The 21,424-nt window shown below is 47.6% G+C and overlaps 7 protein-coding genes across 7 annotated transcripts; 4 read left to right on the plus strand and 3 right to left on the minus strand.

Moving 5' to 3' along the window:
- Positions 1-40: 40 nt before the first annotated feature.
- N7520_003645 (uncharacterized protein) lies at positions 41-895 on the plus strand (the record flags this gene model as incomplete). The annotated part of the gene is made up of 1 exon (XM_057137580.1): positions 41-895. The coding sequence occupies one exon, from the start codon at positions 41-43 to the stop codon at positions 893-895; it is 855 nt and encodes a 284-aa protein (XP_056998045.1).
- A 244-nt stretch (positions 896-1,139) lies between these two features.
- On the minus strand, positions 1,140-2,060 carry N7520_003646 (alpha/beta hydrolase; the record flags this gene model as incomplete). Its single annotated transcript, XM_057137581.1, has 1 exon — positions 1,140-2,060. One exon carries the CDS (start codon positions 2,058-2,060, stop codon positions 1,140-1,142), a length of 921 nt encoding a protein of 306 aa, XP_056998046.1.
- A 3,192-nt stretch (positions 2,061-5,252) lies between these two features.
- N7520_003647 (uncharacterized protein) lies at positions 5,253-7,100 on the minus strand (the record flags this gene model as incomplete). Its single annotated transcript, XM_057137582.1, has 1 exon — positions 5,253-7,100. One exon carries the CDS (start codon positions 7,098-7,100, stop codon positions 5,253-5,255), a length of 1,848 nt encoding a protein of 615 aa, XP_056998047.1.
- Positions 7,101-8,468: 1,368 nt separating this feature from the next.
- N7520_003648 (uncharacterized protein) lies at positions 8,469-9,872 on the plus strand (the record flags this gene model as incomplete). Its single annotated transcript, XM_057137583.1, has 3 exons — positions 8,469-8,718; positions 8,774-9,481; positions 9,532-9,872. 3 exons carry the CDS (start codon positions 8,469-8,471, stop codon positions 9,870-9,872), a joined length of 1,299 nt encoding a protein of 432 aa, XP_056998048.1.
- A 2,314-nt stretch (positions 9,873-12,186) lies between these two features.
- On the minus strand, positions 12,187-13,365 carry N7520_003649 (uncharacterized protein; the record flags this gene model as incomplete). Its single annotated transcript, XM_057137584.1, has 1 exon — positions 12,187-13,365. The coding sequence occupies one exon, from the start codon at positions 13,363-13,365 to the stop codon at positions 12,187-12,189; it is 1,179 nt and encodes a 392-aa protein (XP_056998049.1).
- A 402-nt stretch (positions 13,366-13,767) lies between these two features.
- Positions 13,768-15,732, plus strand: N7520_003650 (uncharacterized protein; the record flags this gene model as incomplete). The annotated part of the gene is made up of 1 exon (XM_057137585.1): positions 13,768-15,732. The coding sequence occupies one exon, from the start codon at positions 13,768-13,770 to the stop codon at positions 15,730-15,732; it is 1,965 nt and encodes a 654-aa protein (XP_056998050.1).
- A 2,051-nt stretch (positions 15,733-17,783) lies between these two features.
- N7520_003651 (histidine phosphatase family protein) lies at positions 17,784-19,463 on the plus strand (the record flags this gene model as incomplete). The annotated part of the gene is made up of 3 exons (XM_057137586.1): positions 17,784-18,381; positions 18,436-18,565; positions 18,617-19,463. The coding sequence occupies 3 exons, from the start codon at positions 17,784-17,786 to the stop codon at positions 19,461-19,463; spliced, it is 1,575 nt and encodes a 524-aa protein (XP_056998051.1).
- Between the last annotated feature and the right edge of the window lie 1,961 nt (positions 19,464-21,424).

Raw genomic sequence — 21,424 nt, forward strand, 5'->3', positions numbered from 1 at the left:
GATCTTTACAGACAACATACCGAGGTGTAAGATTGTCAATATGCAAGTCCCCGGAAATGAGCACCCTTATATCCTCGTTGGTAAAATGCCGCAGCAGGAGCGCGCCAGTAATCCCGAAGAGGACTGGACCGGGGTTGTCGATCGACTAGAACGGAAAAAATTGCAGAACCGGTTAAATCAACGGTTATACCGTAAGTGTCTCGCTCGGTTCATTACACTGGTGTTTTATTCAGCGAATAACCTGTCAACCGATCTAGGACAACGTAAGATGAATCGATCGCTTCTAGCTACCGCTGGTTATGGAATTTTCCAACCGGCTCAAGAGCCGCAATTATTGTCTCGCCGGAAAATAGCTCCTGCAGCTCCCATCCCTACCTCCGCAGAAAATGCAGCGATCTATAACTTCCCCGGACTTCGAGGCCCCGCTAGCCTGTGCGATTTTGACTCTACGACCATCGAAAGTCTAATGGCCAAAATTGAAAGCTGGGCCTACAATCAATCCTTACGGGGTACTCCAAGCGCAGAGAATCTCTTGACACTGGTTCACTTCAATGTCTTCAAAGCGATGGCATACAATGCTTTAATTTTAGGGCTAGGAACGAATTGGTTAAAAGAAGATGCTCTGTCATTATTTAACGCTCTTGGCCCAGCGCAAATGAACACCCCGGCGGATCCCCTTCCCATGAGCCTGCAGCCGACGATGCTTCAGCACATAGTTCCACACAACCCTTGGCTTGATCTGCTCCCATTACCGAGATTACGCGATAATCTCCTTCTAGCAGGAGATGCCCTTAATGAAAGTAAACTTTATACGGACATCCTAGGATTCTTAGGCTGCTCAACAGAAGGGTCAGGTCTTGTAGTTCGGGGTGAGTCGTGGGATCCAAAGGGTTAGGAGACGATTGAGGACTTTGCTAAGAACTAGATTGGGCGCTCACGGCATGTGATGATATTCAAAGCTCAACAAATGACTGGCGACAGAAATGCGGACTTAAACCCATACAGTTTGGAATTTCCTTCGAAGTAGTGCCCTACCGAAAATTGCTATGTAATCCTGAAGAAATATGATTTTCGAACTAGTGCTTGAATAATTGTATTCTCAAATCCGAACCTTGCGTTGGTAAGACAAACGAAAATACTTAATCATACAGTGCCTTGGTCATGAAGTTAAAATGCTTCGGCGGAGTGACCAACGTATCGTCGTATAGATCAATGTGGGTCTTGCCTTCAATCTTAAATAATTCCTTAGGTTCGAGTGCCCGCTCAAACGCTTCCTTGCTAAAATAAAGGGTGTCCGCCGTAGATCTAGCGATCATCAACAGTTGACGAGGTGAAATAAGATCGTTAAACGCAAAGGACGAATAGTCAGCCATAAGATCAACGCTTCGTGTGGGGAATCGGTTAACGGAGTTGCAGTGTGCTCCACGATCAGTGCGATAATACTGAGACCCTTGTTTGAAGAGGGTAGGCAAGTAATCCGGAACTTCGGCCGCGTTGTCGGGAACAATAGGACCAAGACTGGGACTCTCTCCACGAGCCTTTGCGATGCGAGCTTTTCCAGCAGTTCTCAGACTCTCTATAAGCGCAGCACGATCCGTGGCAGCGACAGTGCCCTCAAGGCCGTTCCGCATAAGCCCACCATTGTCGACCACACTGACGGTGGCCACGGCCTTGATGCGAAAATCGGTCTGTGTCGCGAAGGAAACGTAGCCTCCACCTGCGCAAACACCCATAGCTCCGATGCGCTCGGGATCCACATCGCTTCGGGTTGAGAGATAATTAACTGCACTTCGATAATCCTCGGCTCGCTGCGAGGGGTCTTCGAGACCACGAGGCTCACCACTGCTTTCACCCTGGTAAGCAGCGTCGAAGCTGAGGGTGATAAAGCCATTGCTGGCCAGTCGCTCTGCATAGAGCCCTGCAGTCTGCTCCTTCACTCCGCCCCAAGGATGACCGACAACAATAGCAGCATGTTTGCGATCTGAAGCTGACTCTTGAGGGGTGTAAAGGTTGCCGACAATCTTCAAGCCCTTGCTGAGAAAGTTGACTTTGACGGGCATTTTCAGAGGAAGATAGGCAATCTTAACGAGGTTATTTGTAACAGCACTGAAGTTTGTCAATGTATCGGCAAGTCGAACTCAAATTTGCAATGGAAATGACCACCGCTATGTATGATTTACGTGATGGGTCGTGGAAGACTTGATTGCCGGATTGCGGATTTACCCACAATCTCCGATTCAAAAGTCATCAATTCTGATATCTTTCCTGAGTAGTACTGAAAAAATATCTAAAAGGATTCAAGTGATTCAATGCAGAAAAAAAACCTCAAATTAGCTTAGCTTCATGCAAGCGGGCGGGTTCGGGTGCGGGTTTCTGCGGGTTACGGCACAGCCTAGCTACGGCTTTACAGATTGCGAAATAAGCGTAGCTTATGTCCAGATAAAAATCAATCATCGGATCCAGAAAGGTAGATAGAGCCGTAGATGTTGTTGCCGTTCAGCTGGTGGACTTCACTTCTGAACGTATAAATGCCAATTTGATCCTTGGTATCAGCGTAGAGCCTGTGCGGGGTAGCTGACATGTCTAGTAGCTTACGTGTTCAACAGCATGATAAGAGTAATAACACAAACAACTACTTACATCACGTGGTTTTCATCAGTCACTTAAGTCTTTCTTTCCGCGTGTCTTTTTTACCAGTATGTTTCCATTCTTGCCACAACCCTACAACTATAGAACCGTCCCGATCAAGAAACTGAGCCATGCTAAATCAAAAATCTATAAGACCTCAAGATCGCCATTCATTTGAGATCGCCATTTTTTGCGCCCTGGGCCTCGAGGCGGACGCAATGATGACCATGTTCGATGACGTGTGGGAACATGAAGAACAAGATGAAATTATTCACGGTGACACCAATAGCTATACCTTCGGTCGGATTCATCAGCACTTTGTGGTGCTAGTTCATATGCCTCGCATGGGCAAGATATTGGCTTCCAACGTTGCAAGTAATGCCAATATTAATTTTCTATGCATCCAAATGGGCTTGCTAATCGGTATATGTGGCGGTGTGCTCTTCGGTGGAAATCACAAACAAGACATCTTTCTAGGAGATGTTACCATCAGTATATACCTCGTCCAAATCGATTTTGGAAGATTGTATCCGTACGCCTTTGTTCGCAAGAATATGCTGCAAGATAATCTGGGCAGACCGAACGTGGAGATCGCGGGATTCATATCCAAAATCCAAGGCCAAGCTGTTCAGGCAGATATCAGAAATTCAATGCGAGTGGACCTTGACACCATCTTTAAATCGACAGCAGGCTACCCACTTTCAGGATATCCGGGAGCTTCCAAAGATAACCTTTTTGAAGTAAGCTACAATCAAAAACACGTGGAAATATGTTTTGTGCCCAATGCGTAAGCCTAAACGACGATATCTTTACCGAAGCCTTGAACATGTCTTGCACCGAGCTTGGCTGTGTTTTCAGCAAGGTGATACCGCGAGTTCGAACACAAATAACAAATAAGAATGATCAAAGTAATTTATTCCACTGTCCTACAGTATATTTCTGTGGACTAGCTTCGGGAGACCAAGTCATCAAGTCTGCTTTACACCGCGACCAAATTGATGAACAGGAAGGTGTTCTTGGGTTTGAAATGGAAAGAGCCGACTGATGGGACATTATCCCTACCATCGTGGTTAAAGGAGTGTGTGACTCCGCAGATAGCCACAAAGGAAAAGAATGGCAGCTTTATGCAGCAGCGGCGGCGGCAGCCTGCGCAAAAGGATGTTGAAGAAATGGAGAGGGACATCAAGACCGATTGAAGATAAGTCCAATTACAAACAAGCAGGCCCGTCACCAATACACCAAGTCTTCAATGGTAATTCCACGGCTGGAAAGAACATCCATAGCGGCGGCACTTATACCGCTGAATCGATGATTTTCTAACAGTCAACGGAGAATATAATCTCTAGGGACCATATCTCAATAATGGAGCAACTGTATGCCAGCAAGAATAATGAAGTGATCTACCAGTAACTCTTCCGACCAATTTATACGCTGGTGAAAGCCATTAGATTTTGTTGTCGTCAACATAAAGCTTCGAGGTATTTGTTTAAATATCTCAGCCTTGGCTAACTTACATAAAGGCTTATGTTTGATTGGGAGATGATTCGAATAAGACAAGCTTCGATATAAACTGAAGAACCTATGCAGCTTTTTGTAGGAAGAGGAAAGTGTATTGAATTTACTAAGCATCTACAATTAACTAGTTAGGTACTTTCAAGCAATCGCTAACACTATTAAGCTTAGAGTAGGCAACATAATGATATTCATATACGCATAGTTTCACCCTTAGCGCACTTCAACCAAAGCAGTATATTAGTCAAACTGTAGAGATAATGGCCTCATGTCTACAGTACATTCGAAAATCACTCCATTGAGGGGGCTGTGTGCAGATGCCAAGACGCTACCCGTTTCAGTTGAGAATCGTGGCCCAATGACGCTGTTCTCTCGCTCAGCTTGGAAGGTCAGTGCGTCGTCGCGAGACAGGGGGCGATTCTCACCCGCTCTCACCTTGCTTCTCACCCTAAATATTGCGCACTCACCCTTCTCACCCCCGGTCGCGCGACGCTAAAGCGGCTCTCACCCATTTCTCACCCTGGCGGCACCCACCGAACTACTGGCCGCATTTAAGCCACACGCCGGTTAGTTAGTAGTATGGTGGGTGACCACATGCGAATCCTGACTGTTGTATGTCCGTGATAACCCGTTTTTTGGTGACTGGTTGGGACGACTGGCCCGAGTCGCTTTACTTTTCAGCCCCTTCAGACCGCTTCAGCTGAACGCCCTGAAGCCCCTCTATTCTTCACCCACGCCGCCCTGAATACCCCTGAAGCGATGACGTGGCTCTTCCTCCCAGCCTCCTCCCCGCCCGTGCCTAATTTCGTGGCCTAAACTGATCCTGATCAGAGCTGGAGCTGATAACGGAAAATAGATCCACTGTTGCTATTGCAACCGTCTGGTCTGGTATTGGTTATCACTTCTCCAAGAGCGTAGTGAAGATTCTGACCAAAGAAGAGATGCAGAAGCGAATGGCTCGCTTCCATGGAAAAAACCATAATTAAAGGGTTCCCCCGTGGCTGAACGCATGGTGTATTTCACCAGTTAAAACTGAATTAAACTACATTACAATTATCTTTGTGCTAAAGCAGCACATCGTGAAAATCCGGCGCCGATTCGTCACATGCTCATTAATTCAACATCGATGTACAAACGTTGAGGTATTCCTTAATCCACAGGTCATATAGTTCGCGTGCAGATTTTGAAGGACTGTCACTCGTCTTGCCCAAACGAACCGATACGTGATATCCACTTGAGGGCAGGCCACCGTAAACAGTACCTTCCATTCTACAGTCAAGCAGGTTTGTCGGGCTTGGAGGTATAACCCCAATTTCAATTACTGTGACGAGGATCGCTGGGTCTCTAAGCATCCCGTTACTCAGTCGGGGCCAGATAAGCATGCAATGGCGCCACTTGCGCAAAGCCATATTGATCCTGCTGCGCGCAGCGGGTTCTTGAGCAAAGGCGGATAGACTGTCTTTGTCATTCTCCTCTAGTATTTTCATCGTGAAGGAGCCGATAAGTGTGCCATCCTTGGAAACATTCAGCCATTCTGTGGAGTTGTAACCGGGAGAGACAAAGGGCTTGCCGCCGTGGAGCAGAGTTGAGGGGCACCAAGAGAAAATTCCCTGTTTCCGAGGCAAAGAATAGCCATGGTGGAGGAAGGAAGGATCAATTTTCGGGAACGAGGTGATGATTTCCCGAGTCAAAGCCGCTTTTATATCCGGACCTTGAACATTAGTGTCGAGACCACGAACAAGAGCAGCTATCACTAGCCGATCACTTTCCCAGGTTGTACTTCGAGTTGCAAGTAGATGTAAAAGGTCGGTAACGCTCTGGATCTTCATCTGACGCAATCGCCGAATAGCCGTTGATGCAATCCAGTGCCCGCGACTGCAGTACGCAGGGTGTGAAGCAAGGACTTCTGTTTCCAGATCTTTGATCACATATCTTTTCGGGTCATTGGGATGTTGAAAAATTACCTTCACATTCTTCGATACCAGGAGCTCCAACGCAGTCCAGCCACGTGTGAACCATGGTGAGAGAGCCAAAGCGATGCAGGGACTGCCGTCATTTGCCCAAGGGTACGTTGCGGTGTATAGGTCATGGACTATGGTAATTTTGGCATCTGAGAAGTTGCGATGCATCCGCCTGATGGATAAGGCACGCGCCTTGGTCTCCCTTGGAATAGATATAGCGTCCCACCAAATGGCATTGCACTTCTCGGCTTTTGCAATGCTGCAGAAGTAATCAAATAAGCATCGATTGACCGAGTCATTGGCGGAACCAGTTCCATCCGACCAGACGTGAGAGATAGCGGCATAGTTTCCTTGCCCAGGCCGAGGAACATCATTGCTGATACACCAGGTGTACGGTCCGGGCCGGTTGAAATCCTCTTCGGATGGACTCCACGTTCGACATCCCCGGCTCGCACACTTGTGAAGTATGGAAACACGCGTACTGTCGATAGTTGCAAAGTGACAGATGGTTGAAGTACACTCAGTATGACCAATGTTTTGCGTTCTTGGAATGTGCATCGTCTTTGCAGCATCATTGAGTCGGTCAGCGCTTTCTCTGTGTGTGAAATTCCTAGGTTGCCTCGTGATGGTAATATCTGTGACCAGTGCAGGCAGATCAAAATCTGCTCGCTCACTGGCAGAGATAATATTCAATAAGCGGTTCTCGCAGATCCCTAATGCGTGCGCCTGATTCAAAGCTTCCATTATCTTTGGCTCGTAAACCTCTTGAGATGGAGGGCTCGTGACATGTCGGTAGTGGGATGGGCTTGCTTGCTCCCAATAATATCCCACACGACTTTCCTTCTTAGTCCGCCCCAGGTTCTCATAAAGCTCTACTTTACTCATCCAATCGACCATTTCATAGATCTCTGTGCTGAGGTCGTTTGGCGGTGCACCCACTTTCGTGATCCCACCAAAAAAAGCAGTGACTCCATCGTGTTCATTGACACCCTTGATCATGCCTGAGGTTATCAAGCATGATGTTCGAACCAAAACCCAATCTCGAAACTGTGGCCAAGCGGATACCTTCTTAGGGAAATATTGGCCCATCTGGTCTCTCAGCTGCCTGCACTGTTGGTTCTCGCATTCTACGAGATTTGCAAACAGGCAGAAGAGATAGACTCTATATAAGGGAGGAATATCGTATGAGTCGGAGGGTCTCCGGTAGTAACCCGCATTCTTCCCTCAAGTTTCACTCATCAGCTTTCGTATACGTCCTGGAAAGTTTACATCGCAGTTTGTCCTTACCTTCATGATATCACCTTGTCCATAGTTTTGGCACCTATCACGAGGCATATATCCTTTCGCCTTTGATATCAAGGGTTTTTCAGTGTCAAAGGGGATTATCCAGGGATCATTCTTCGAGAGCCGAAGCGACACCTCTTTCAAATTGTCCAGCGTGTAACCAGACTTCAAATGTGACCAATGAAACATTCTGATATGATAATACTCAGGAGCGACCTGATGTTAGTCAAAATCGAATGAAGACAGATTATTAGAGAAAGAGAAGGTATGGAACTAGGGGCACTGACTATAAATCATTCTTATTTACAGTTCGGGGGTTTGTTGTCTCGCTCGTCTCATGCTGGGAGAGAGGCTCTGCCATTAAATTTATCACACGTGGCTTCTTTAGTTGGTCAAGATTGCACCGTAGTCTCGATTGGCTCTTCTCCGTGCCAACCACTTCATAGGGGTCACATTTTACCATAAATAGATCGTTGAGTGTTGAGTGGCGAATTAATCACGATTGGACTGTGCACATCAATGGCGGCAACGTGCAGTTGCTAACGCATACGAGTTTTTTTCAGCTGGTGTGGCTGTGACCATGACCAACACATGCAAGTCTTTCGGGTGAATCGACAGGATCCAACAATTTAACAGCGCTGCTTACCTCAACCTGAATAATAACGTGCTAGATTCGCGTGGCTTGAGGCTAATTAGAGTAGGTATCACCCGGGCGCTCCGTTCAACCTAGTCAGCCTGACCAGGAAGCAACGATCGCCCCTCGTCCTCCTGAGTAGAACTCAACCTACCATAAGTTTGTACCTTAGCTGCATACCTACAGCTAGGTATTCTGAGCACACTAAAGCTACCTTTGGTAATCGAGGGCTAGTCAGCTTGACAAAACAATAAATACCTAACTTTCCCTTTTCTTTCCGGTCTTGCCCCCTCCTCGTATTCGACTAGGTACCCAACAAGGCCATCTTTCAAGCGCCCAGCCCCTGAATTTTCACCTCGACCCCCCCCCCCCCCCTTTCAATATCGCAAGGCACCAACTCCCAGTTCTGGAGCAAGACCAAGACGAAGGATATTTTTTTTAATCAAAATATGGCCCCTTCGAATCCAGTGATTACGAAACACGCCACACGAAATGCTATCAGCAGTCCTGCGATTACTGCCGGCGAGATTGTATCTCAATTGACGAATCCAGGAGACATATTCTCAATTTTACTGCTGCTGGGTCCGGAAATAGTTCAACAAGCGGTGGCCCAGCTCGCGGGGCGATACATCACACCGGTCGCCTTCTCATTTGGATGGGTTGCATATTCAGTGCGAGCCTTGACCGCTGTTGTTGGGGGTAAACATCGATGAACACCTTTAGATTGACATTGAACTTACTCATCGGTCGTTAGACGGAAATTTAATGCCCGAATCGGATATCGCAGATGTAATAGTGATTGGCGCGCACAGTGGCCACACGCGGACGACGACATCATGGGTTCTCGGCAGACTGCTTCGAGATTCAAATCGCATAGTTGATAAGATAATGCGCAATGAGCAAACTCACCGCACAGAAAGTACCCGAAACTCCAAGACGAAATGGTTTGAAGAAAAGATTGCGTCCAGTTTCAGCGCTAAGCCCGCAACACGACCATGGGAGGCTCTTCGTATCTCCGTATACGAGGTGATTGATAGGCCTACATGTGATCATGGTGTTCCAATAAGAGACTACATTTGGTATTCAGGCTTTGTCGTTATCTTCTTGCAATTGGTGATCGCGTCCATTCCATGGATACTCAACGATCAATGGGGAAGCTTGCTCGTAACTCTCTATGGGAGCTGTCTTGCTTTATTACAAGCCTCACTTCCTCAATGGAGACGAGAAAAATGGGCATGTCCAAAAAACGGCGGTTCCGACATCATACTTACTCATGGTAATGGAAGCCGTCATGCGATATTGATCCTAGGCAAAAGGGGTGTTGGTTTGGACCTCGAAATTCTGGCCCGAGGAACTAGGACCGTGCGAGCGACACGTTGCACGAGGCTACTTACAGCCCTGTTAGCAGCAAACTGGGTCTTCCTTCTCGTAATGGCTGCAGGCCTGAAAAACGATGCATGGTGTAAGTCCAAGTTCGATTCAATTTTGGTCAATAACTAACATGGCTGATAGATCTTCTTGGGATTGGTGTGCTAGGCAGTATTCAAAACATTGTCTGCGTTGGACTTCCGCGAAGCCCTAGTGCCCTCGGTATCCACATTCATAATACCAAGCGCATAATTCGTGGTCATCGAGTCGCCGATGTCATCAGACAAGCCGAGGAGTTATATCCTGGGGTGGGATTATCTCTTGTTCCCGTTTTTTTCCCAGGATCAATGCGGATTCAACCCTCGGAATTCGATTTCTGGAGAGAAGCCCAAGAGCGAAGCAAAAGACCAAATCGATGGGGCACTCGTATAGACAGTTTGCCACCCAAAGATCCTCCATCCTTATCGGAAGTGGAAGTGAAATAAGATACATGAGACTCTTGTACAGCTGGGGGTTTGATCAAAGATACTACTACTCCATTCTTCCATTATTTCCGATTGAGGCTTCCTAGGAAGCACCGATGATTTCTATACTGAACATACAGAAACCCGCTGAAAAGATTCTCACTGCACAGATAAAGCTAGACTGTATATGCCAATCCTATTATTCAAGTTCATATTTGCCATAATTCTGGGCCTCAGATGTCAATGCGAGAGGCTGGACACATCTAGGTATTAGTATTGAATTAGTATTAATTTTATAACAAGTTGGAACGCAGTTTAGTAAGCCATCTGGCTGTACCAATGGAAATCGCATTCAGTCTAAATTACTATGGAGCCCCTAGCTGGCAATTTAGATAGGCATAAACATGACTAATCTTAGTAGATCTATAACTAGTATCTCCTTTCTCCGGGTCTCCACCAATCCTGCTGCTCCGACATAACATCACCAGCAGGTCACGTAGCACCCGCTACCTCATGGGACGGCAAAGGAGCATTGCATTTAACGAGGTTTATTTACCCCATAACAGAATCTGCCATGTTTCCCTTTAGCAGCCTAGTCTAGAAGGACTTACAGGTCTAGAGGTTGGGAGGGGTTTAGCTTCGGGATACAGCTTAATGAATCTAAAATATAGTTAATCTATAGACTTCTATAGAGAACTACACACCGACTTATGAAAGACTTAGAATACGCTTATAGTCGCTCTCTGTACGCGGCAGGACTGTCCGTCTGATTTCGGAGTTATTGAAGTCGCTTGGGTTTACCACGTTACAGGTATAAGTCGGCAGTAGGTCTTTATTTATCATAATTACCTTCGACTTGAAGCAAGAGGAAATGGCAGAGGGATAGGAGTGAATTTTGAGGGCTACCAGCGACAATTGCCCAAACAGCAAGGGCATGGTGTCTGCTCCCGCATCGCGAAATCTTTCCCTTGATCAAAATGTAGAAAGGCACATTTTGGGACAAGAATTCACCCCCGTAGGTGCAGAATATTCAGGTGGGTGAGCTACCGCCTGAAGCCGCCCGAACTCGCCTGAAGGCCGACTGCGTAAAGCGTCGAGCCGCCCAGCACCGAACGATGGGCGCTAGGTGAGCACCACCATAGTATGGCTGTTGTATGTTTTTGTGAAGTTTTTAGTTCTTTTTTTTTATTTGTGTACAATAATCCATATCAACTTGTCAACTGGGTGACCGCCAAGGAAATTCTGCCGGTTTTTTGAGATCATATCTTCAGTGACTATCCATTTCTATTTGGGTGCAAGAAGCTAGGAATTCGCTATATAATCTTTCAATGGCCATCCCTCTCTACGATATCATAGAATAATAGCCTGTCCAAACATTAAGACTATGAAAGTAACTTTGTGGTAGCCATCTAGCATGACAAGCAAGAGTCTATAAAAAGAAATGAATGAAGTGAGAGCTGTAGGTGCCTTTCCTCGGAGGCGTCAGTTTGATCTCGCTGTCGCGCACCACCCTGGAGGATGGCCTAGCAGTGGCAGTGGTAATAAGGCCACGGGAGATCGTGACGAGGCTCGAACTTCAATTCCAGTGAAGTGGTACACTTTAAATATCCGAACATTTACAGCCAAGGTAGCTTTCCTACAATCGTGTTGATAGTCTCAATGACCCAGCTCAAACAAGGATTACCCATATTCCACCGGTCGCAGTTCTCTAAGCCTTATTCATGAAAGTCCCACTGGTATAGTTATGACTTCCGATTACAGTAGAATAACTGACGAGGTCAGGCCGCTCAGAGGCGTGTTAAAACTCATCAGTAATCACAAAGTGGCGAGGGCGAGCACTAGAACGGAAGGGCAACGCCCAGAGTGGCCAGACACTATGCGAATGTATGCCAGCGCCAGCTTTCAGAGCCGACCAGAGCCTCCGATTGGCCGAAAACACGTGCCGCATGCCAAGTGGGCCTGCGGCTGCTGACAGCGTCACTAGTCAGGCACGTTGGTCAGGTACCAAAGGGGTTTTTTTTTAGCCGGCGCTAAACGTTTAAGTGAAAGAGTATCTGGATCTGGATTCGGGCTAGTCCCTTTCGAGACAGGCGCTATGATGAACTAGCCCCCTGGACCCGAAACAATTTGAATTAGCGAGGGTCGCAGATGTCAAATGATCAATAAGAGAAACGTCGGACCAACGAGGTAAATTGTGATCCAGTAATTTGCCCGATTTTGAAAGTCTTACTCCTGATAGTCATATGTAAATGAAATCTATACATAGATTGGGGCAAAGGGAGGATACCCCGCCGAAATAACTTGACTAACACCAGCACTAACTATACTCCACATCCTATGACGACTCTCTCCATTGACCACAGTTTCCATTGGACGCCTGAAATGAATATGTCAACACGTCAGAGGTCAAATAAGCCCAACCATAGGTGGTAGACGAGGAACAGGTGGTTGTCTTGATCAGGTAGCAATATTTCGAGCTGCTGTACTCGTAGTATCCAGATAAGGCACAAGCCGAGTCTTCCTGACAGCTGATACAGCAATCTTCAACGGAAGATGAGACAGCATTAACGGATACGGTGTAGCCGGGAACGTTATTCCAGGCCAACGTGCCGATGTAATCTCCTGCTAAGCCGCCAAAGTCCGAGGAAAGAGGAACGCCAGCAATGTTGTTGGTAGCGCATGCCGCGTAGGTAGAGGTAGTGCTGATGGCAGCCGTAATGGTGGTTGTAGCTGTCACGGTATCCGTCACTGCAGGCGCGGTGGAAGTTTCGGTAATGGTGGAAGTAGTGCTGTAGCTGAGTGTGGTGGAGACATCGTCAGGAACGACCACGGAGCTGGTGGTGATGGTGTTGGTCTCTGTCACGGTGGTGGAAGGAGCAGCAGCGGTGGCAGTGGTGGGCGCCTCGGTCACAGTTGAGATTGTCGTGGTCTTGAGGATAATCTTCTCAAGGCAGACAACCTCTTGGGCGTACTTATAATCGTCCAGAATAGGAGAGCAGTCATTGTCCAGGGAGGGCTCGAATGATCGCTTGTCATTGTAGATGGGCATAGCGGTAGTCAATGTGTCTACGATGGGAGTGAAGGAATCAGAGGCTGCAATCGTTGAGGTGGTGGTGACGGTGATCGACACGGTCGAAACGGCCGTCGAGGTAATGTCATCAGGGGTGACCGTCAAAGTGGCAGTATCAAATTCAGTCGACGTTGTTGAGAACACGTCTGTGACAGTGCTTGCAGTGGAAGTAATAGTGGTGGTCTCATAGTCCGTCGCCGTCAGGGTTGACACTGCTGGAGTCACGGTGACGGTGTCCTGAATCGTGGAGAAGACCACGACGGGAGACGGGTCATGAATGCGACGAGTGATAGTGGTCGTAGGCACTGAAGCAACTGGGGATAATCCAAGCACCGTACTGCAGATGGCAGTGTGGACAGGAGCTTGACTGCTGACGGGCACGCTAGATGAGATGCTGCCAGCAGCGGCTAGAACCGCCGCAACGGTGGAGCGGAACATCGACATTGTCTTTCGTTTTTCACCGAGAAAAATAAAAATGCGTGTGATTTCGAGATTATTTTGGATATCTATGCTGGCTCTAAATACTTCTGGATTTTGTTTAGGGGAAGCTGGTTCGCCGGCTATTTTGACCTTGACCCACGGTTCCACCGCGAAATCCCCGATTCACGGCCCCATCGGGCGTCAATAGTCGAGGAAATGGGGAAAGGTAAACAGGGCAATGTGAGCTGTCTCGCAACTTTCAAATAGTCTTAAGTTTCACTTCGTCGGCGTTGTCCGTGTGCACGTTATGGTGAACCCTTAGCGATCTATATACAGGAGTCCCGCTCTTAGGTTCATTCTCATCAGTCCTTCTTTTTTGTTTTTTTTTTTTTTGCTTTGGTTTCTTACCCTAGTCACTCTTTCAACATGGGAAGCTTGCTAATTCGAGGATGGGTCCTCGTCGCATTGGCTATGCAAAGCTTTGCTTCCGCAAAGACCATTACTGAGACAACGACTGCTGACCCAGTCGCAGTTGTGACTGTCCAGCCAACTACGACTCCCACTCCCCAGGCGACTCACCACCACCACCACCAAAACCACCACATTCATTGGACTTATATTTCCAGGGCCTTACCTAGTCGCAAAGCTTGCAGCGTTCGTTCATCATCTGTTCCCTCTTCCAGGGCAACACTGGCATCCTCTGCTATCGTGGTATCATCGTCTTCGGCAGCGATTAGTACTTCTACTCCTTACTCTAAGCCGGTGCCCACTCACTCTGTGCATCATCATCATCACCATAGTCACCATTGGACTCATACTTCTCTATCGCGGCCACACCGCACTGCATGCTCATCTTCCAAGCCCATTGCCATCTCGTCGTCGTCGGCTCCTACTTCGACACCTCTCCACCAGACGACAGCCAGAACTTCTGTGCCAGGATCCGTTGCCTCTGGAAACCCTCAACCATCTGGAGGAGTGCCTGCCCAGTCGGGTAACCCTCTCCCAGAGACTACAGTTACTCCCACAGGCTCTGCTCCTGCAGGCTCTACGGCTCAGTCGACTACTTCCACAATTGTCTCTACTCGGACCGCTACCATCGCAGCTTGTCCTTCAGCGACCCCCAACTGCCCGCCATCTTCCAAGACTACGTTTGTGACCACCGAGACTGTGGTCGTTTCGACGACAGTCTGTCCGGTGGCCGATGCCACCCAGACTACATCCCTTCTCACAGGTGGACAACCATCTGTGAAGCCGGAGGGACCTGAGTTTACTATCTCTACCATCTTCAGCACCCGCACTGCCACTATCACTGCCTGTCCCTCTTCTGTCACCAACTGCCCTGCGCGGTCCAAGACAACATTCCTGACAACCGAGACCATTGCGGTGACCACAACGGTCTGCCCGGTCGCTGATGCCACTCAGACCACATCTCCTTCCATTTCAGGAGGCGAAGCTGCTACAAAGTCTGAGGAGCTTGGATTTACCACTTCCACCGTCTTCAACACCCGCACTGCTACTATCACTGCCTGCCCATCTTCCGTTACTGACTGCCCTGCGCGATCAAAGACAACGTTTGTTACCACTGAAGCTATTGCTGTTTCCACAACAATCTGCCCCATAACCGAGGCTGCCGGTGCTACTCAGACCTCGTCTGTTTCAGGATCCACAGGTGAAGGTGCTGGTGCACAGGGCAATGGAAATGGAGGCTCCGAGTCAACTATTTCCACTATCTGGACCACCAGAGTCGCGACTGTCTTGGCTTGTCCAGCATCTGTGACCAACTGTCCCCTGCGCTCCAAGACAACCTACTTGACCACCGAGACCGTGGCTATAGGGACTACTGCAATTGCTGCGTCCGCACAGGCAACATCTCCCTCCGAGGGCGCCACAGTCACCACTCAGGTTGTCGGTGTGGATTCTCAAGCCACGGAATCAGTTTCGGCTCTCCCTAAGACCACCGTCGAGGCTTTATCTGGATCTTCCCGTGCAACTGGTGGCCAGTCAAGCTCTGGCTCTGGCTCAGGCTCAGGAGTGGCTGCAGTATACACCGCTCTCTACACTGTCGAATCATGTGGCAGCAGTGATACTTGCACGCAGTACGTCAAAACTGTTGTGATGACGCAGCCCAACGTCGCCCAACCCACAATGACCTCCTCCCTGGCTAAGACGATGTATGGCTCCGGCATTGGCGGCATTCCTACTGCTTCTGCCTCCTCGGCACACATGGGACAACAGGGTAGCCAGAGCGGTGGAGTGAGTACAGGTAGCGCTTCAAGCACGAGTAGCGCGGCGTACGCTGTCTACACTGGCGCTGCGTCTGGAACCCTTCAGTGGTCTTTGCTAAAGATGATCGGCACGGCCATGGTTATGTTGGTAGCTATCTTAGCTTAGATGGTCTTTTTGATAGATCATCATCATCTTTCAATCAATAATTATCTGTTCGATTCGTATTTTACATGTATTTGATCAGTTTGAATCTATCGAGTCTTATTTCAGTCATAAATGCCACGATCTGCGAAGAGTAAAACAAAGTGATTCTCACCACTGTATGACCTCTCTGCGTACGGTCATCGAATCTATGGTAGACGAATGACTGAAATAGTCCAAGGCAGTGGGCTGATGGACATCAAATACGGGAAGGAAATGAGATAGTCGTGCTAAGGCAGGCACGTCTTCGTGGCTCTTCACAACACCTAGCCCTTCCTCTTCGATCTCAATCCATTTCTCAGGTATATTGACTACAAAGTGGCTGTTCCGCACCGCTTCCTCCTTGAATTTCTCAAGTCGGAAAAATGCATTTTTGCACACACGGACCTTAGACTAGTAGTCTTGAAAATGCTCATTCGGCAGAGGCGTGTCGATGATCGGATCTGAAGTCCAAATACAAGCTTTTGTTGGGCGCGTATGGTAGATCACCTATTTTTCCCGGTAGGTTCCGTCTCAGTCCTAGGATCGGGCAAATTATATAACAACAAGGGGTTTGCCATTGGCTACAGTTAAGACTTCGGGGATTGCTATCCATGCGCCCTTTTTTGTAGCGTGATGGCTTTCCCCAGCTCAGTTCTCTTTAGCTTTCGAACTTTGTAATCTGCCTGCCAGTTCTTTCTCTCTTACTTTCCGATTCAATTTTATTTTTGAATTTCGAACCCTCGCCAATGCTCCTTTAGATCTATTCAAATGGAGGATCCGATATCTTTCGTGATAGAAAACCCATATGTGGGAGGGCCACCAGATGAACCCACATCGTCAGAGATCCCAGACCGAGTGATCTTTGCCTCCATCCTAATAATGTTGTCGTCCAATACATTATGTTACCCATCCTTAATAATTCTGTCATGTAAGTACTTTGCGCTTGCTTTATTAAAGTATTGGCTTCTAAACTTTTTGTAAAAAGATTCATGTTTGCACCTCTAGCTTTTCTCTGTGGCTCCTTGATATTATGCAAGCAATGCGTGAAGTCGGATGAGATTTGCGATCCTATGTTTGATTGGACAGTACGTTTGATGTGGTGGGGAGTGGCTTTCCTCACTATATACCGCTCCTATCTTCGAAGAAAGTTTTCAAGACAGTAATGAAAGGTTGTTGGGTATCCGGTCATGATGTTTGGAAGATGGCATCGCACAACATTTGGAAATGTGATTTGGAGAAATATAACTGTCATTGTAAGAGATTGGTCAACTGATATCACTGGCATCTTCTCCGCCTAGCCTTCAGATCATGTGTATCTTATTCTACACTCAGCCCCTTCAAGTCTAGCGTAAGAACAATTTTGAACTGCTCAGTTGACCGGAGTTCGTTTGAGTCGTGGGTCAAGCCGAGCGACCCGGGCCACCCCGTACAATGCTGAAACATCAATATTTTCCATTTGTGCAGTAGCGGCCCGTTTTGGTAGCTCAAGACTCGCATTTGCAAGATAGCTGATTTATGTAAAGTGATTTCGAAAGAGCAGTGTGAAAGCTTGTTGGTGCCTTGAGCTCCAGGCATCCCGGTCAAGTGCTCTTTAGGCTTCATAGTTAGTGCTCTACACTCTCTTTCCCCCTTCCTTCTCACCATACCACACTTCAAAGGTAATAATATATCTCCAGTGCTACGAAGTGATCCTACAAGAGAACTGTTTGAATGTACTCCGTAGAACAGGTTTCTTCAGTCTCAATGTGATCTGCATACTGATGTTGATCTTTACCTAGAGGGGGAAACAACATTCCCAATACAGCATGGAACAACAATCACCCGGAAGTCAAATGAGCCTCGGAAGATAATCGGAGTTTCCATATCATCGCGAGAATTTTAATAAAATACCCCTGTTGTGCCATTGTTACTGCTTGTGCATTGCCCATTGCGATCAATTAGTAGACGCTGTTAGAAAGGGAGACGTCCGAGGGAACCAAAAAACCAATTCCTCACATAAATCCCGGAGGTTCTACACTTGACCCAAAGTAACAATGAAAAGCCTCGGAGTCACGCTGGTCAGCATTGCTGCCACCGCGACTGCCACCGCAACCTCTACGTCTGCCCCTGCATCTGGTCCAACTGGCTCTACGTATGCCTCTGGATTTGACATGACCAAGAGCTGGGCCAACCTTAGTCCCTACAGAGACGCAGATGGCTTCAGCATTCCCAAAGGTGTGCCCGAGGGGTGTGAATTATCCCAGGTGCACGTTCTGCATCGTCACGCTCAGCGGTTCCCTACCAACTACCCGTTGGATGGTGAAGGTATGCAGGATTTCGCAACCAAGATCACCAATTACAGCAAGGCCCACCCGGGAAAGGCTATTGGCACCGGCCCTCTCAAATTTCTCAACAATTGGGATTACGTCATTGGAGATGACACTTTGATGGAGAATGGTGCAGCAACTGAGGCTACATCTGGAGCAAACTTCTGGATCAACTATGGTCGGCTTTTGTACCGCGCAGGTCGGGAGAACGTGGCTGCTTGGAGCTCATCCTTGAATGTGTACGCCAACGGTACCTCTCGCCCCAAGCCGGTCTTCCGTACTACTTCACAGGCGCGTATCCTGGAGAGCGCTCGGTGGTGGCTCAGTGAGTTGTTCTAAGTTGATATAAGATCTTGCGCAAGCTAACATATCCGACTAGGTGGCTTCTTTGGAAACAGCGGTGCAAACAGTTCGTACAGTCAATACGACCTTGTTGTGATTCCCGAGGAGTCTGGTTTCAACAACACCTTGGCTTCATATGAGGCGTGTATGGGCGATATGTCTGAGGGGTAAGTCACTTTTCCCCTTTTCAGGGCATAGATATTGATTAAACGCTACAGCGACGACTCTGCTGAGGTCTTCATTGCCCGGTATACCAAGGACGCTCAGTCTCGTCTCGCGTCCTACTTCCCTAGCGATTTTAACGTAACTGCCTCCGACGTGCTCGCCATGCAGAACCTATGTGTTTATGAGTACACCAGTCTTGGCGGCTCATATTTCTGCTCTCTCTTCACTGAACAAGAGTGGAAGGACTTTGAATACAACGTTGACATTCAGTACTACGGAGACTACGCATACGGCTCGCCTACCGGTCGCGCTCAAGGCATTGGCTATGTCCTGGAACTCGCCGCTCGTCTCCAGCGAAAGCTTATCACCTCCAGCGATACCAGCATCAACTACACCTACGACAACAACCTGAAGCAGTTTCCCTTTGACCAGCCTTTCTACATGGACATGTCTCACGATGATATCATCCTCTCTGTGATCAACGCACTCGGTCTTGACTACTTCAAATTTGGCCCTCATGGTCTGCCTGGCAACGTCGACCATGCGCCCAAGCGGAACTTCTCCCTCCAACAAATGACTCCATTTGGTGCTCGCTTTTTGTCTGAAATCTGGACTTGTCCAAGCAACACGTCTTTCAGCAACCTTGGGCCTGTCCTTCTCAACAACCCCACCGTTGAGTCCACCAAGAACACCACGACCTACATTCGGTTTGTGCTGAACAACGCCCCTCTGCCTCTAGATGGCCTTGTGGGCTGTGAGACTGCCAGTCAAGGTTTCTGCCCCGTTGAAAAGTTCCTACGTGGTGTGCCTACACTGAAGCAAAAGGCCGAGTACCAGAAAGCCTGTTTTGGCAACTACACTACTGGACACCAGGTCGCGGATGGTGTCCCTGACTCTTAAGCAAAGAAGAAATTTGATGGTCATCTAAAAATCTTGAATCGTCTTGTACATACTACAAGTTTTCATTTTGATATAAGAAAAGTACATTCTAGAACAAAGTCCATACAAAAACGATGGTATCAATAGAATCACCAGGAAGTCACTTGTTCAAAACTTGTTCAAACCTAAATATAGAGAGGTAGAACATCAGCAATGGCAAGCGGAATGTTGTAAGCTATATTTGGAAGTACATTGACGACGGTAATTTGGGAGTTTCATCCCGTGAGACATTGTTGTTGTATATGGGACTTGCCGAGTTTAAATACATAACAATGGCGTACGTGAAGATCCCACAGACGGCGATAATGGTTAATACAAGTCCAGCGAGGCAGCCATACTTGAGCCGGTCAAGCGTATCTTGTTCTTCTTCATCGATCTCTGACAATTGGCTCGGACGCTGGAGTGAGTCGACAGAGCACTCACTTCCTATTTTAACGTCATCAAAATTTGAATAAGGAGGGGGATGGCAGTCCCGAGACAGGCGAAATTCTGTATTGTGGATGTTATTGCCAGCAAGCTTTTGACCTTTCTTGAGGACGTACCGCATTTGACAGGAAAGTACATGGTGATGGAAAGCCTGAATTAGGTGCGCAATTGAATATTTGATAATGAGTTGATGGATTTGAGACGAATATTAAAAACAGTCGGGAAGGTGGTGCAAAGGAAAGACGAGAGGAGGGCGACTGCTCCGTTGCTTTATCTTCAGGGCGGATTGGTTATACATGATAACTTTTCTAGATTGAAATGACACTAAGCCCTTCTAGAATTTTATCGAGGGTTGATATGGCACTAAGCCTATTAGGATGGGTTGCTAAGTGTATTAAGGAGCAACATTGACCAAGCTAGGCCTAGTACAGTCACTGATCCAAAAACTCTAATTTCCCCATTTTCGTCATTCCTCTAGCGGACTTGATATTACTGGGCTTCAACTGCAGTCAACGATAAGTTTCATAGATCAGTTTTTGAGGAGCAATATCTTGCTTTGGTATGTCATTAAGCTGATGCTTCTATAAGTAATCCTCTCAGGGAACCCTAGAAGGAACCATAAAGAATATCTAAGGAGAGGCCAAGGAACATTGGGGCTACTCTTTTTCATTTCAGACCGTTAAGCTGTATTTAATTTGATTTAATTGTTCTCCGCACTAGGATTCACAGATCATTTTTTCGAAATGATGACCACAGCCCTTCAAGTTCAGGGGCCCGCCCTGGACCGCGGGACTCTAGAACAACCGTTATCTCGATGGCTGATGAGGAAACCAGTGTCGAATCATCTGCGGCGCAGGGTGCATGCATCACAATCTGCACTGAGCCGGGTTTTTGCTCTTTGTCTGAGGTGTGTATTCAGTCGCTGTGGCTTGGGTGTTGGGTTCACCTTCACTAAACGGCTGAGCATGCTCGGCTGTTCTTCGGGCCGTCGCCGGCTACGAAACTACCGGGCACGGAAATTCAGGGTACGCTGGACGACTGAGATACCAACGCTGCGTATGAGAGACAACTCACAACGTATTGCATCTGTGACAAAGGTGTTAATCCTGTAAGTTAGAAACGCCCGCACTGGTCAAGATCGTGAAACTGATATCCTTTTCATAGCTTTGTCGTCACCTTTACCCTACCCTACCTTCTGAATTCTCCCTACGCATATCTTCAGTCAAAGGTTGGTTTTATTGATGGGGCATTTGCCGTGTGCTCCAATTGTCTTTTGTCTACTTTTGTGTGCCGGAATGCCATGGAAGATCATTTGAAGAGATTGATTAGATGTTCCGTGACAACATTAGTCTCCGAAAATTTGCCCAGTTATCTGCAGATAATGTACAGTCTGAGGGTACCATAGACAGGCAGGTTGTTAATATAACCGGGAAGGAATCGCCTAGTGCCAGTGGCGGTTCGGTATAGACTGGGATTGAAGTGTCGAGGGGAGTAAA

This window comes from Penicillium odoratum, assembly GCF_028828045.1.
Source record: "Penicillium odoratum strain IBT 22623 chromosome Unknown utg000003l_segment0_segment0, whole genome shotgun sequence".
Classification (NCBI taxonomy): domain Eukaryota; kingdom Fungi; phylum Ascomycota; class Eurotiomycetes; order Eurotiales; family Aspergillaceae; genus Penicillium; species Penicillium odoratum.